This window comes from Brachycentrus maculatus, unplaced genomic scaffold (assembly GCF_059751285.1).
Source record: "Brachycentrus maculatus isolate JH-2025_06_01 unplaced genomic scaffold, ASM5975128v1 h1tg000743l, whole genome shotgun sequence".
Classification (NCBI taxonomy): domain Eukaryota; kingdom Metazoa; phylum Arthropoda; class Insecta; order Trichoptera; family Brachycentridae; genus Brachycentrus; species Brachycentrus maculatus.
This window is the reverse complement of record NW_028281474.1, coordinates 121,864-140,348: the sequence shown is the minus strand read 5'-3', so window position 1 is coordinate 140,348 and position 18,485 is coordinate 121,864. Positions and strand designations below refer to the sequence as shown.

The window sequence follows — 18,485 nt, the reverse complement described above, 5'->3', positions numbered from 1 at the left end:
TGAAGTGAAACACATTATAAAATGAATTTGCAAAAGTTAGATTTCAAGTGTAAAAAATTGTATATTAAATTTACAAAAGTTACATTTTAAGTGAAACACATTGTATAATAAATTTACAAATGTTATATTTTAAGTCAAACACATTTTATAATGAATAAACAAAAATTTCATTTTAAGTGAAACTCATTGTAACATGAATTTACAAAAGTTAAATTTTAAGTGAAACACATTGTAGATTGAATTTACAAAAGTTTCATTTTTGGTGAAACACATTGTTTAGTGTATTTATAAAATATACATTTTAAGTACAACACATTGTATGTATTATATGATAAATTTACAAATATTGAAATTGTATACTAATCCTATAAAAGTTACTTTTAAAGTTTAACACATTGTATAATGAATAAAAAAAATATTGAAATTGTATACTGAATCTATAAAAGTTACATTTTAAATGCAACACATTGTATAACGAATTTACATTACATTTTAAGTGAAACACATTGTATAATGAATTTACAAAAGTTACATGCGACTAAGTAAGTAAATGTGAGAGGGATGAATTGAAGTCGCTACACAACCGTAGACATAGAAAAGTGGTTGGCGTAGTACTCTCGGGTTGCTGGTATAGCCACTCTGGAGTGTGCGTCTGCCCCGCCGTGTAAGGGTACCGGGCGGCCTGCGAGTACGGCCGGCGCCGCGACGCGCTCGCAAGGTTGGGCGGCGGTGACGTCACCCATTGAACAGCTGCCAGGCGTCGCAGCGGGCCAGCGGGCATGCGCGGCGCCATGTTGGACGCGTGTTCCTGCGGAGGGCGCCGAGACGCCCGAGACTTCGCGCCCCCGAGCGGATCCGCGTGTCGTTAGTACCCCTCCGCACTCGCTGCCCGAACCACCTAGCGGACGGACCTCTACCTAGCTAACCTCGAGGCTATGAGCAACTAATAACCTCCTCCAATGTTTGATGATGATTTGGCGGGGATCGAGGAGCATGACAGGAAGATCATTATTGAGTTCTGTCACCTACTCGAGAAGTCCAAGCAACTATTCAATGGACTGAGGTTAGTGAGAACATTTAACATTTTTACGAAACTAACTGTCATTTCAAAATTACACCCCCTTTTACCCCGACTAATTTATAACACGTTGCGGGATTTTAACTTTTTAAACAAAAATTCCTTGGAATTTTATAATATTTAAAAAATATAAATATTTTGAATTAAGCGCTTTTAAATTTTCTATAAATATTATAACAAAACATGTTAACATGAAACCTTTTAACTTTGGTTTCTAATCTCTTTTTATTTGTACTTTTTTATACAAGATTTATAAATATTTTGAATTGAGCGCATTTAAACGTTGTTTAAATATTATAACAAAATATGTTAACTGGAAATCTTTCAAATTTGGTTTCTCTCTTTTTATTTCTTCCTTTTTTATTTAAAATTTATATATATTTTGAATTGGACGCATTCTTACTTTCGTTTAAATATTATAATAAAACATGTTAACAATAAATCCTTCAAATTTGGTTTCTAATCTCTTTTTATTTCTACATTTTTTTTTTATCTAAGATTTTGAATTGAGTGCATTTTAACTTTACTTTGATTTAATTGTTGGCTTTTAAAATACAAAATAAAAATGATGATTTTCAAAATACAGTTAATAATTTAGTTTGGCTCGTCTAATTTATTTATTGACTCTTAAAATCCATAAATTCTTCAATTGAAATGTGGGGTAAATGATTTTAAAAGATACTAAAATTCTAAAGTAAATAATTTTGTTTGGCGTATTTCATTTATTTGTCGGCTTTTACTGAAACATTTATTTCTTAATTTTAATGTTGGGATAATGATTTCCAAAATATGAACATTAAATTATTTAGTTTGGCTCCTTTGATCTATTTGTTGGCTTTTAAAATACAAATATTCGTCAATATAAAATGTGGGGATAATGATTTAAAAACAAAAAAATTCTAATGTAAATAATTTATTTATTGTAACTGCTAACAGTTGGTAGAATTCCATATTTAATTGTTGGGCAATATATCCAAAATAAAATAAGGTTTATTGGATTGAATTCTACATTTATTTATGTATAAGTTAATACGTGACGCATTTCTTCTTATCAAGACATTCTCGGACTGTTTGATAATGTCTTAATAAGACGAAACGCGTCACGTATTAACATATACATATAAATAAATGTAGAATTGAATCCAATAAACCTTGTGTAATTTTGGATGTATTACCCAACAAGTAGATAATTTAGTTTGGCGTGTTTGATTTATTTGTTTCCTGATCGGGTGAATATGCACCCGCGAGTGGTGAGTCAACTTTCCTTCACGCTCGGTTACCCCGCGGTACAACATTGTCCAATAGATCCTCAATTAATAAACCACCCGTGAAAATCCTTTGATGGCCTCACGAGCTAGTACCCACTTACTTTCCTAGTCCAATGAACATTCGAACCAAGACCCGTACACCGCTTTCAGACGCTCGCTTGTATCTATCACTAATTCATCTACAATATTCATATTACGGGGTTCGAATAACGGACTAAATAAGAGATAACGTAAAGGTTAACGCAATTTTATTAATTACAAGTGTTGATAATAGTATCAATACGGAGTTATCAAATAATTGCTCCACACAATGACTGGAAATAAGCTCTGTAATTATCTGTCATTATGTCACTTAAATAATTTGTCATTTGCGAGTATTGTATTGGTACTGAACTTGGTATTATATTGATACTAATTCAGTAGAGTATAATTTCTCGTCAATGTTGAGTACACTAATTTAGTAAAGTTACGTTGTGTGTATAACTTGTAATAATAATTTGTTTTGTTATTATAGTGATTTGTTGAAGGATATGTTCGATGGAATAATTACGATTGATTTGATGTAGCTTCAAGCGAGGTGATTGAGTCACGAAATTCAAAGCTTAATAATTTCCTCATCAAATAATCCTTTGATACATATTGCTTACACACAAATGAGAACAATTTCATATACTATTTTATGACATCACAAAACCGATAAAAATGGAAATATTTTTTTGTTTGTTTTATTTTTGCTTTTAACTTTAAAAATAATAATGATTTGCTCACAAAACACATTTTGTTTTATAACAAATTATCTACTTAAATTTAAACAACAGATATACAAGTAATAATTACTACTTAAATTTACAACGCATTATTAAGTTGACAAAATTGGTTTTGTCTTTTCCAAAGTCAGAAATTTGCACACAAGTAATTTTTATTGATTTTATTAGGGTGTTGTTCTTTAGTTTATCCACTAAAATTTGTATAATAGTTATAAACACATTTTTAACAGCCACGTAAATTTCAAAATCAAACATTTTCACAAAGAGTAACTTTGGTTAATTTTACGTTAAACGCACATTTATCGCGGGGTGAAAAATGTACTTTAATTTATCCACTAAAAGGTTAAATTTGTACTTTTATTTATTAAATATAATTCAAATTGTTATAAACGCATCATAAAGTTGACACAGTCAGCTTTATAAATTCCAAAATCATTAATTTTCACACAGAGTAATTTTGGTTGATTTTACGGTAAATAACTATTTACTTTATTTTGTCCACTAAAATTTATACCACAGCTATAAATGCATTATATAATTAATAAAATCAGCTTTAAAAATTCCAAAATCATTAATTTTCCCACAGAGTAATTTTGGTTGATTTACGGTAAATACCTATTTACTTTATTTCATCCACTAAAATTTATACAACTGCTATAAATGCATTAAATAATTAATAAAATTAGCTTTGTGAAACCAAAATTATTAATTTTCACACAGAGTAATTTTGGTTGATTTTACGGTAAATACCTATTTACTTTATTTCATCCACTAAAATTTATACAACAGCTATAAATGCTTTATATAATTAATAAAATCTGCTTATTTAATTCTGAAATCGTTAATTTGCACACAAAGCAATTTCGGCTGATTTTACATTTTACGAGGAATATATTTTATGCGTATAAAGTAAGGGAAATTGTAAAAATGTATAAAATATTTAATCCTCGTCTTCACAGACTACGCACATTATTATAACAAGGATTTTGACTAATTCCATGGCATTTGCCGAAATCCCAACTTTGGCACGGCACGCACGAAATCCGATCATATCATTTTAAACTCTTTGGCCTTAAATGAAATGTTAAGTCTGTAACGTTATTTTCATTGTTTACAATCTCGGTCTCGATTCCATACGAAAATTAGCGTTTAACCATGTAGCGTAGACATATTTTGATATTTTTAATGTTTTTGGCATTTTCAAAATCCTGTTTTTGTACGAATTCTCAGAAAATTAAAGATGATGAGTATTTTTGACTGAAAAGAAGAAGGTACTGTTAAAGTTATCTACTCTACGTAGTTAAAGTTAAAACTTCTGTAGGAAATCATAACCCTTATATTATTTATCGATTTGGCATTAACTTTGTCGAATGACATGTTGATTATTTAAAAAAAATAATCACTTGTGAAATTTAACTTAATAAGTTTTATTTCATTACTCACTTAAAATAATAATAAATTAAATAAAACTCATGAAGCGGTATTATACAAGTGTTTAATTAAAAAGAAAATCATTGGCCTTATTTTGCGATGAAGACGAAGCCATATTCATCGTGATTACTTTATGTAAGAATGACTTTATTCTTCTCAATAGCTTTTACTATCTTACTTATATTATTTTACTTATATCTTACTAGCTACTCTTATATGGTTTAAGTATTACTTTTTGTAAAACGTATTACTTTTTTTCTTAATTTTTTTTCTTTTTTTCCGTCTTAACATTTTTCCAATATATTATTGAATTAATAATGAATAAAAAGTACATTTTATTTCATCTCTTGTTCTCAAATCCCGTTTTACATTAAAATCACCTTAAATCTTCATGATAAATCTATTTCTTAATTATTCTCCGATGAAGGTAGTATCTGATACTTGTTTTGTAAGTATATTTACAAAAGTCTATTTAAAATGGTTGAATAATACTAATCATAAGAGCGATTTGTCAATTTTAAACCATTTACCTGATGTCCAAAGTGAAATTTTACTGGATTATAAACCCTAAAGTTGTGAAAAGGTTGCTAAATAGAAAATAAATAGAAAATGATTAAAATATATAATTTTTCACTGCATTACGATCTTTAAGATAAGTTTTTTTACTATGTTTCATATTTATACACACGCTGTGTTTTTCAGTCCGATTTTACTCGAAGCCCGACGGAAAACAAGAAATCTTTTGTCCTCAGTACCAAATGTATCCCTGATTCAAATTAGTCAAAAGCAATGGAAAATTCCTTAAAGCCATCTTAAATGCAACTAAAAGCAAGTAGCGTTATATATTGCGAATTTCGATTTGATGATTATCAACAAAAAAAAATGTAAGCAAATTTGTTACAACCCTTTATATGTTATAAAAATATATATACTGTTTTTTTTTAACGAATTTAAATCTTTAGAGACGATTTTAAATCGCATTCATAATCCAAATTGTAGTTTATTAATCAACAATTACTTTTGTGTAGATTTCGGTGGACGATCAAAAATCTGGTTCTAACACGTGTGGGTATAATGTCACATATGCCTAATATAAAATCAAGCGACATTACTTTGAATGCAAATATTGCTCAAGGGGAAAACAGTTTATTGAAAAGCATATTTATAATTAATTTGTTCGATATCTTGAATGCGTAGCAAAATTGTTTGTTTTGAATTTTTGGATTAACATATTTTAATAGTTACTTGGTAGGGAGGCACGAGTAGGTACTTTGAAAAGCCTAATAAGCTTTTAAAATATTATGTTGTAACGTTTATTTTTCGTTAAATGTTGGCTTATGTCACTTAATTCTCCTTCTAAAATATCACTATCTACCACGTCTATTCATCCTTCAACAATTTCCAAGGGCACAAGACTTAAATCTTGGTTTGGCTTCACATACGGTGTTCTATAATGATGCTGAATGCATCGAAACACGCGTTACAATACATTTTAAGAAATATCGGTATTTACCAAGTAAAAATTTAATTAAAATAAAATAGATATTTCTATAAAAAGGTAGCCAAATCAATCAATTATTTTACAACAAATATTGTTAAGATAACCATTGTTTTACACCACGTTAATATTTTATTTAAAATAACTGTTTTTACCCGGGTACGCGCATTATACGCGCATTGTTGTTTTTACACATCTCTGCTCATTCATATCTTAACTCGGTAGTCTAACTAACCAACTATCACACCGCTTCCCCGCAGGGGTATGAAGAGAGAAATTATCGTACACCACTTTATCGTTGCAAACAATCTTCGCCTCTTCCGTATTCACGCATCTTCTTATACATATCCGATTTTTCGACTCCTGGCCTGCCAACGCCCAAGTATTTAAAATACTTGATCTTGGCAAGCTTTTTTCGGTTTTCATCTGACTCTATGTACTTTATTCGCTTCATAAATTTGTTTTATCATTCGTTCCTCTCTTATCCGTTCCCCACTATGTGTATCCTACTCTCATCTCGTAAAAAGTCATAATATATTCTTCAAATATGAATAACCAATGCTCAAGGCATTGTCAAAGGGATTTGAAACGACAATTTAAATATTTCGTGAATTTTCTTAGCCGATTTGTTTGTCTATTGATTGATTAAATATTATGTCACTTTTTGCATGACTAAACCTTAATTTTTTGACAGTTTGTGTCAACTGTCAAATTATAACGTTTTGACGTTATGTCAAAAATACGTTTTGATCCTATTTATTCTTTTGAAAGCATTATAGTCATTCGATTGCTTCTTTTCTACTCCTTTCCTTGATGCCCGGCTAATGTTTGATGAAAAATATCATTTCACTCTCTTGAACATTATAATAGCCCTCAGGTAATACAAGAAAAATGACAGGTATAGTCGGTATCAGGTTTTAGGAAGAGGATGCGGTTGCAGGAATCTTTCTTCATATTAAAAATCAGTCATGCCTATTTTGCGAGTACAAACTAGGCAATAGGCTAAACTGAAAAACTAAATTGGGGAAATAAAGAACAACAGAGCATGGCTCTCTTTCTCCTTCTCTCGGTGTTATATCATTCTTTTCTCTCGTGCAACGAAATGTGCCTAATACACGTGACGCATCCATGAAACTTCTCTCTCGATTCTCGTCCAATTATCGGTTATCGGATCGCTGCTTAAAGAGTTTCACAAAAAATAGAAAAAAATCCATGCCAATAAATATTTATTCATGCGACTAGTGATTCAGGATCTTCTTCTTCTAACCCTTATTCACACCCGATGGTGCATAGGGCACTACATCGTATTGGCAGTTTTATCTCGATCGTTACTTAGATGAAGGCAAGGGGATCGCTCCTGAGCTTTACGAACCAGTGCAGGGTAATATTAAATAAATATTTAAGTGTAAAATCACTAATATTTATTTTCACCTTTCCCTCGGAATTGAATCCGGGACCTCTAACACGGTAGCTAAACACACTAACCATTACGCCACGCAGGCGGATTCAGGATCTAGGCCTAATATATAAATAATATATACCAATTCCGTTATAAGTGCTGGTAATCCACTAAAATGTTGACATTTGAACGTTTTGTTTAGGGACCTGCCACAGTATGGTCACAAGCAGTGGCAGTCCTACTTCGGACGGACGTTCGACATCTACACCAAGCTGTGGAAGTTCCAGCAGCAACACCGCATCGTGCTGGACACCAAGTACGGCCTCAAGAGATGGCAGATCGGGGAGATCGCCTCCAAGATCGGGCAACTCTACTACCACTACTAGTGAGTATTGCAAATTTTTGAGCGTTACACTTATCTTTCGGGCGAGATTTGCTTTTACTTGCACTGTATTTTTCAGAAACAACTTACTGCAAATTTACTGAGATCTTTATATTTTTAAATGTTTTAATTTTATTTATCGGTTATATTCGCACTAAAAAAACATATTTTGATTATGCGTATTGAAAATATTGCTAACTTAACCGGTCGGTTGAATTTTTCGGTCATTTAAAATTGCCTTTGCTTTGTTTCCCGTCGGTGAAAAATCTATGAGGATCATTGACAGTTTTTTTTGTTAGAAACAAACTACCTTTATAGTTTAAATTGTTCATTATTATTATTTATTACAACTGGTTAAAACTCTTACTGAAAAAACATGTTTTAACATATTCTGACTATGCGTATTTAAAACGTTGCTATTTCAAACTCTCGGTTGAATTTGAAATTGCTATTACTTCACGTCGGTGAAAAATCTTTCTCGCATCTATGAGGATCATTGACAGTTTTTTTTGTAAGTAACAAACTAGCTTAATATTTTTAATTATTTATTATTATTATTTGTTACTATTGGTTAATACTCGTAATAAAAAACATATTTTAACATATTTTGACTATGCGTATTTCAAATATTGGAAATTTAGCCCCCTGGTTGAGATTTTCGGTGATTCAAAATTGCCATCTTTTCCGTCGGTGAAAATTCGTTGTCTTTCTCGCATCACTGGGGATACTTGTTAGAAACAAATTTACTTTATACTTTTAATTGTTTTTTATTATTATTTATTACAAATGGTTAATACTCGCACTAAAAAAACATATTTAAACATATTTTCACTATGCGTATTTCAAATATTGGAAATTTAGCCCCCTGGTTGAGTTTTTCGGTGATTTGAAATTGTCATCGTTTCCGTCGGTGAAAATTCGTTGTCTTTCTCGCATCAATGGGATACTTGTTAGGCACAAATTTGCTTTTATTTTTAATTGTTTATTATTATTATTTATTACCAATGGTTAATACTCGTAATAAAAAAAACATATTTTGACTATGCGTATTTCAAATATTGGAAATTTAGCGCCCTGGTTGAGTTTTTCGGTGATTTGAAATTGCCATCTTTTCCGTCGGTGAAAATTCGTTGTCTTTTTCGCATCAATGGGTATACTTGTTAGAAAAAAATTTACTCTATATTTTTAATTGTTTTTTATTATTATTTATTACTAATGGTTAATACTCGTAATAAAAAAACATATTTTGACCATGCGTATTTCAAATATTGGAAATTTAGCCCCCTTGTTGAGTTTTTCGGTGATTTGAAATTGCCATCTTTTCCGTCGGTGAAAATTCGTTGTCTTTCTCGCATCAATGGGCATACTTGTTAGGCACTAATTTGCTTTTATTTTTAATTGTTTATTATTATTATTTATTACTAATGGTTACTCGTAATAAAAAAAAACATATTTTGACTATGCGTATTTCAAACATTGGAAATTTAGCCAACCGGTTGAACTTTTGACCATTTGAAATTGTCAATGTTTCCCGTCGGTGAAACGTCTTTGTCTTTCTAGCATCAATGAGGATCATTGACACGTTTTCCTGGTCGTTATCGGGAAACTTTATAATTACATTCATACTGAACTATCGTTAATATTCATATTAAATCGCATATTTTGACTATGCGTATTAAAAATTATTATTAATATACCCCCCGATTGAATTTTTCAGTCATTTTAAATAGCAGAAATGTTTCCGGTCAGTAAAAAGTTTTTCTCTTTCTCGCATCATTTAGGATCATTGACAGTTTTTTTGTCCGTTTTTGGAATTTTGTATAATTACATTAATACTAAATAACACAATTTGATTGATTACGACTTTGTTCGATTTTATATCTCTTATATTACGAGGTTAAACTAGAGATTCTATTTTTTTTCAGGTTTTTTTCATTAATTTTCTAATAATTTTGAGTACTATTTTTTTTTAATAAATAAATTTTCGCACCAAAACATGCTCAACAGATGGTCCAGTCGAAAAACTCACAGGGAAACAGTTTTATATGACAAATTCTCTTCAAACCAGATGTTTAGATATTTCATCCCACATTTATATAAACTTTTACTTAAATTCTAATGTTACATGTCACAAGTTTAAAATCACACATTCAAAAAATATTTTAGGCTCAACATACTCGTGTTACTTCATAAAACAAAAGAACGAAACACGAGTCTATCAAGGCCTTTTCAAAACTGACGAAACCATACCATTTCATCGCCATCTTGCTTTTTTGTTTTTTTTTTTCCGTCGCTCACTGTCTTATAAGCGGAACATTTTTTAAATGATATAAATGCTAAATGGGTGAAACCTGTATTTGGAGTTAGCATAATTAATGACCAGGAGCAATTTGAGGAAAAAATACAATAATTAAACATAGATGAAGAAGAATATGGAAGTCTGGGTATTTTACGGGGCTTACAACCGTTAAAGGTTGGTTTATTCACATACTCGAAAAACGCTACAAAATATCCTTTTAATTTATAATTTTTTTAAATTTTTCATTAATTTAAACCCTAATCCGCATCCGATGGTACATAGGGCACTGCATAATATAAACACAGTGTTATTTTGATCGTTGCATATGAAGGTAATTAATATTGATTAAATATTAGTATGAAAAAATCACTTTTATTTGTTTGACACTATCTTGGCAAACGAATTCGGGACCTCAAGAACGGTAGCCGAGCATGCTGACCATTACAGTATGGAGCCGTACCGTATTTTAAGCCTATTTAAGCGTTTCAACTTTAAGCCTATAGTTTGACCAGTTAATTTATTTCCAATATTTTGAGTGTGACCAAATCGGGATCATCTCCAATAAGAGTTTTCTTAATATTGTTTTTTGACAATATTAAACCTTGTCAACAATTTGACCTCTCAACAAAGATGAATAATCTATGTTGAGAGGTCAAAAAATAATATGAAAAATATCTCTCAATTAGAGATAATCCAGATATCGCTCACTCCTTTCAAGAACGTCATAAATCAAAAAACTTGATTTTTCAGGAGAACGTTTTTAATGTTTAAAAATATAATACAATCTATTAAAAATAAATATCAAGCCACTTATTGAACTTTTTACTGTGACAGATCTTCTTAGGTAAAACCTGAAGGTTTTTTCTCCATTTGAAAAATATTAAGTATATTCAAAAGAATAATTAAACAATACCTTTTCTTCAAAATGCAAAAACAACACTTTCTATCCTGTAGCGGGTAAATATTAAGTTAAAAATATGTCTCTTTCGCTGGGATATAGTACATTTTCTGGGCATTCCGAAAATATGCACAACTGAAAATTGACGTTTTTTTTATTTATGATGTTCTTGAAAGGAGTGAGCGATATGTGAACAATTATTTAGACGCACTAAAAATGTTGTAAAAAAAGGGAATAATTACGATTTGTAACTGTTGCCATTTCAGGGGAAAATCAGCAAAATAATGACACACCAAAGTCGGGAATTGGTTTCCTTAGGGAAGTTATTACATGTACCTACTACGTAATTTAGACAACGTTAACTTCACTCCTAGTCTTTCATTTATAATGACTGGCATATTTAAATGCGCGTTGTCAGAAAGTCAAAGTCACTCAATCAATTTATTATTTTACTGAAAAGATGTAATGCTGAAGTTATCTCAAATACGCCATTAAAGCATTAATCTCGTAGGGAATCTCAGCTCACGTCTCAGATTTTATACAACAGTTGATTTTTAACTCTCTCAAATATTTTTTAACTTAAACAAACACAAAAAACGCAAACAATGACAAAACAAAATGATAAAATACACCTTTTCTATGTCTGGGTAGGAGTTGAAATAATCGGCGGGTATGTGTGAGGAGATGCATAAACGTGAAAGAGGCTAAGTGTGTTTGCTAAGACAGAGTGGTGTTGCGTTCTATTCTCTCTGCCTACCCCTGTGGAGAAGCGGCGTGATGGTTAGTTAGTTATTTATATAGTTATTCTATCGTTGTGTGTACGAAGCTCTCTTAGGCTCTACACCCGCACCCGCGCCGTCGGAATGTATTTCTATTCTCTGTATTCTGTATTCTGTATTCTCCTTCTCTATATGTTATATGTCTCTTCTATCTCGTGTAAAGAAATGTGCCTAATAAACGTGATGCATCCTTGAAATTTTACTCTAAATTTTCGTACAATTATCGATAATCGAATCAAGATATTTCAATTGAAAAATGTTGTTTCCCTGTTAGATGTAGGTATATATCATTAATACACATGGTTTAAGTTTAAATGAAAGTGATTTTTCTGAAAGATCGATTTTTATATACTTTGAACTAACCATCAGAATATAACAGAAGAAGAGAATAGAGCGCCGCACTACTGCTTTGCAAACAATATAAGCCTTATTCGCATTCAAGCATATTTTTATATTGATTTGGTGTTTAATTTGCAGAACTCCATTTTAATTTATGTATTACTTTCAAATCAAACACAATTTTTTTGAGTCTACTAAGTTGTATTTTATTATCAAAAACACATAATAAATTAATATTGTGATAATTTTTTAGGGCATTAAACAATTGTGACAACATTATGTTTTTATGTGTTTTTGTTAATAAAATAAAATTACTTAACTAAAAAAATCTGTGTTTGATTTAAAATGAATACATATTTGTATACATACTCGTCGATAATTCCGACTTCTGATGTGACAACGACCAAGTAATTGAAATACTTGATCATGGCCAGTACTCAAAAGATTTCTTTGTTTAATGTTTAATAATCTCATCAAAACATTACAAATAATGATATTTTTTACGTAATACCATATACAAATGTTAAATTTTGATAAGTTCACGTAATTTTGTTTTTGCACAGTGAATGTGTAACGGAAAATGTGATTATAAAATTATGTATATTTCGGAGAAAATTCAATGATGAAATGTAAGATATTTTTTAGCAGTTTTTTTTTCTCGAAATTTTCATCTCTGCAGATAAGAAGAAAATAATCGCCAAAATAAATGTCAAATGTTAAGGAGATACAAATTAGTGATTTTTCGAAAGAACATTTCGTTGACAGTTTTTAAGGCGAGAACATAAAATTATTTAACATAATATTATGTAAATTTCCTTAAATCTGACAGCGAAGAATTCTAAATAAACGATAATATTTTTTCCTGAATATTTAACGATTTCGATTTAACGTCATACATACAATTATTTTCGTGAAGTTAATGACAACAATTTGATTTTTTTTACTATGAATAACGCTCAAAAGTTCTTAGTTGTTTCACACCAAAAATTCTACAACAAATAGGGCTAGGAGATGTTTAATCATTGACAAAATATTAAATATTGCATACAGTAAAAAGTGATCACTAAAAGCAGGTAATGATATTAAAGGACATTCATATTTCCCTCTCAAAAACCTGATTCGTCTCTGTTGAGATACCCATAATATCAAATTAGTTACCTTAACTATGTAATAAAGTCGTGTAAAACAACCATGTTTTAGTGATGTGACTAACGGGTTGTAACTGTTGCATATTCGGTTTTCAAATTGGAATGGTGTTTGGTAATTTTTATCGGTTTATATTTACTTAAGTTTTTAAGTCTTGTCTCTGTGGTGTAGTAATTAGAGGGTTTGACTATCACCCTTTAAATCCCGCGTTCAATTCCTAGAGGGGGGTTAAAATAAATATATCACTAGCAATTTTTCACTCTTACATGAATTAATATCATCCTGGACTTGTACCTCAAGCGCGAGAGTAATCATATTGCACTTAAGTAAAAAACATCAATGAAACTCTTTTCTTTTGTAAAATCAATCCATCCCGAAGTCGGTTATTGCATTCGTTCACCCATTTCTACCGGATACAAATATTAGTACAAGGGTCATCCAAAAAGCAGTACCCGTTTGGTAATATAAAAAAAGTAGCATACATTAAGAAATATAATTTTTTTGTAAAGAATATGTCTTTCTCTATTTCTCTACATATATGTAGCAAATTTAAGCATTTAAACACGTGTGAGGGGTTCCTGATCCCAGCATCATATTTCTCCGCTGCTAGTATATTTTGATATACGTGGTCACAGCCGGGCACAGCTACTCATATTTATCATTTTCAAGTGACTTAGCCCGTGGAGACACTATCAATGCTAACGCATGTTGTGCGACATTGAAGATCTTACGGCGGGGGATTTAAAATCAACAGCGAGGACTTTTGTCTGCTAGCGTTATTCTGCTCCCCGATCATGTCAGGCCGCAAAACACAACAACTTGTGCAAAAATTCAAATGGGACTCTTGTTTTTTACTATTTTTATTTTTTATTTGCTCGGTAACTATGTAGCGAAGTAGTTAAAGGTATGTTCTTTACAAATAAGACATTCATATCTGTTCATATATACTAAAAAATACTAACTAACAATCACGGCGCTTCTCCATAAGGGCAGGCAGAGAGAAAAGGACGCCAAACCAATTTATTTTTGCACACAATCTTTGCTTCTTCCACATTCATATATCTTCTTATACATAAACGCCAATTCTTCCGATTCCTGACCACTTTCAAGTATTTGAAACACTTGATCGTGCCAAGATTTCCTCGGTCTTCTCTTGCTTCTATTATATTACTAACCACATTTGTCTCATAAATTTGTTTGACTATCCTTTCTTCACTCGTTCGATTTACATGGCCAAACCATCTCAAGACACCTTATTAAATTTATAAACACTAGGTTTTTTTAATATTTCCATACGGGTTCTACTTTCTGGACGACCCTCGTACGTTGGTGAATTTATACGTACCTTCTTCGTGTATTATATTTTTGGCATTTCTTTCTCTCTTATATTTTTGATGTATCTATTACGCCTACATGCAAAAACAAACAATTATTTTCACGAAAAAAATATATTTACAAGATGTTATCTACTACGGGCATCATTAGCTTTTTTGCCTTACATTATTTCCTTGCAAAATAACGAATATTTCCAATATTTTGCAAAAATATTTACGATATTTTGTAAAAATATTTTACAAAATAAATTGATTCGCCTCATGAAAGGGGAAATAGGAATCATTAAAATGATGAAGCATAGGTAATTTGATTATTACGGATATACATTATTCCGCCAGACAACCCTTTTTATAATATCTTCTATCCATAAATTACTAAATATGTTCGTAATAACAAGGTTTTCAATATGTCTGAGTAATATGAGAAAAACACGTTTTTGAAAATCATTTGGCTTTAAAACTTAGTTGGTTTATTAAATTAATTTATTGATATTAATAAATTCTCCTTATAACTAACTCACCTCTGTCGTGTAGTAATAAAAGCGTTTGAACACCGCGCTGGAGGTCCCGGGTTCACTTAAATTTAATTTTTTACTTTGATATTTATTTAATATCACCCATAACACAGTAGGGTAGTAAGAATAGGGAAGGTAAATGGGAAAAATACATTACAGATACGCAGATCAATTTACAATAAATATTTCTTGTATTAGACGTACCTAATTATGCCTAAAAATATAAGTTTTCCTACGTCATCCTTTTTCGGCCGCTTTTACCATCATATATATATATATATATATTTATATATATATATATATATATATATATATATATATATATATATATATATATATGTATGTATATACATATATATATATATATATATATATATATATATATATATATATATATATATATATATATATATATATATATATATATATATATATATATATATATATATATATATATATATATATATATATATATATATATATATATATATTTATATATATATAAATATATATATATTTATTTATATATATATATATATATATATATATATATATATATATATATATATATATATATATATATACATATATATATATTTATATATATATATATATATATACATATATATATATTTATATATATATATATATATATATATATATATATATATGTGTGTGTGTGTGTATATAAAGATAAAAATATACATGTGATATGTACATTTTTATAGATTTGGTGTTTAATTTGTAGAACTCGATGTTAATTTATGTATTAAACGTAAAATCAAACACTGATTTTTTGACTTTGTACACTAAAAAAAAACAGTGTTTGATTTTACATTTAATATATAATGTATGGTTTGTATTATAAATCGTATGTTTTGCAGTTCAAAAATTGGTTTTTAATAACGATATGGTTGGTCGGTTCGTTGGTAGGGTTTATTTTGGTGGGCATAGTGAAAAGCCCTCCCCGAGTCCCGCCCGGAGGCTGCCATTGTCCCATTACGTTCGAGCCGAAGCTCCCATCCAATACGGGCGAGTCAACAACCTATCGTGGGCCTGGAGCTACACGGCCAGGCAGTACATTACAGATGAGAAAATAACGCAAATTTCCCACCAGAAACGTGATTCTACTTAATGATAATGCCCGCCCACATACAGTCAATCTGACACGGGAAAATTTTGAAAATATTTACCAAGAGTCGCTGGAATACTCAATTTCGAGCAATAAAATATCCGACAATTTCCACACCTATTTGTTTCATTATTATTGAGTGTTCCTGGGAGAAAAAATAAAGATGAAGATGAATATAGAAGTCTGCACATTTACGGGTCTTACGACCGTTATAAGCACATTTTTTTAAATAAATATTTGTGTACAACATTTTGAGTGTGTCCAAATACTTGTTCACAAAATCTGGATTATCTCCAATTACAGGAGTTATTTTCATATTGTTAAATATTTTTCATATTTTAAATGCCCAAACTTCCATATTCTTCTTCATCTTTGATGAGATGTTAAAAACAACATAAATAATTGTGTTTTTACTATTCACAAAAATACTTCGATTTCATACTATTTCAGTTAGCTTAAGCGACTCAAGAGTCCGCGACACTAACCACGGGACCATGACCCGACAAAAGTTATTTAAATAGTGATCACTTTACGCACGTGTAACATTTAGCAATCCTACCCATGATTGACAACCACACTACTTAAGTTCTTGGATGTTCTTATTAAACATATAGCTTGAATTGACTAGAATTCTTTAGAGACATCTATGGTGAGATGAAAGAAACTTTTTTTACTCAGCTGAAACTCTTTTATTTGTTTGTTATGTCCGAATCTTAGATTATATTCACATACATGAGAAACGCTAGAAAATATCCTTTTATTTTTTCTTATTTTAGCTTATAATTTGACCATTTCATTTATTTACAATATTTGAGTGTGTTAAAATATCCTATGATGGTCGTAAGCCCTGTAAATGCCCAGGCTTCCATATTCTTCTTCATCGATGTTGAGATGTAAAAAAATAATATGTAAAATTACTCCTAATTGGAGATAATCCAGATTTGTAAACAAGTATTTGGACACACTCAAAATGTTGTAACAGTTAAAGAGTTTACGTATTATTGTATGTCTGGATGTAACAGACATCAATGGTTAGGTGAGATGGTATGAGCACATGGGACGCAGAGAACCTGATCATATTGTGAACCAGACAATCGCCATGGATCTTCGAAGATAAAACACACTTAATAAAAAAACCGAACGAGTAAAACAGGTGAAAACCCTTGGCACTAAATTTTAATCTTTTTCTTTCGCCTCAATCCTGTAGATTGGTATTCAGCAACAAATGATACCTCTTTTACTTCGGTCTATTTTGCGAAATATTTAGCTTAAATCAGTTAAAAACATTGAAATTGTGTAGTTCAAAATATAAATTTAAACATATATCGCAAAGGAATTAACAATGGGTATTATTAAATTAAATAGTACTTTACAACATTTTGAGTGTGTCCAAATACTTGTTTAGAAAATCTGGATTATCTCCAATTACAGGAGTTATTACCTCACATACTAATATAAGAGTTTCTGCTTATTAAAAAGCTTCTTTACATCTCACCAATAGATGTCTCTAGTAAAGTTCTCGTGATTCAAGAACAAGGTTTCTAAATTGGTACTGGTACAATACTAATGAATAATTCGATAGTTAGTTGTATATGAGTCATGCATTTGTTGATGACATGGTCAAATAGAATGATCTGTTTCATATCTAGTAATATGATATTATTTATATCTCTTTTATTAGAAGATTCTTTATTTGATGATTTAATGGACGATGTGAGTAGATTGTAATAGAGGTTTATTGCGAAACACTCGAAGCCCCTTTTACCGGACATGGGATGTGTTTAATTATATGTTACACGTATTCACTGTCTCGAGAAAATTGCGGGTTTGAATCTAATATTGCCGCTGCGTGTTTTATTTCTTTTACTTCATTCTTTATAGAGAAACACACACCTTGATGTTCCAGAGTAACTTCTTAGCAGCCTTTTGATCTCGGCTTAAATATATTTTTCCGCGCTAAATGTAATACATGTTTTTTCGTCAGACGAATAAAATAAATAAAATATATTTTCCAACATATTAAACTTTTAAAGGTCACATTCAAACGTAGAAGCAAAGCTTTTACGTGGGGTTTTTAGTAGGTTCTTACGGAGTTTATTGTTAAATATTCAAGGAAATCTCTCCCCGTATTTTTATTTTTTCATCACTCGTTCTATTTCTCCGCGAGAACTTCAATTTAAAAAAAAATTAATTGTCTGATGTTGAAATGTAAACCCCTTC

The 18,485-nt window shown here is 30.4% G+C and overlaps 1 protein-coding gene across 1 annotated transcript in view; it reads left to right on the top strand.

Annotated features, from left to right (window-relative positions):
- Nucleotides 1–899: 899 nt before the first annotated feature.
- LOC148300362 (protein SCAI) overlaps nucleotides 900–18,485 on the top strand; it is a 107,796-nt gene continuing 90,210 nt past the window's right edge. The window contains exons 1-2 of the mRNA XM_088274899.1: nucleotides 900–1,063; nucleotides 7,644–7,826. Coding sequence (XP_088131025.1) covers nucleotides 960–1,063; nucleotides 7,644–7,826 — 287 coding nt within the window. The 5' untranslated portion in view covers nucleotides 900–959. The remainder of the gene's footprint in view (nucleotides 1,064–7,643; nucleotides 7,827–18,485) is intronic.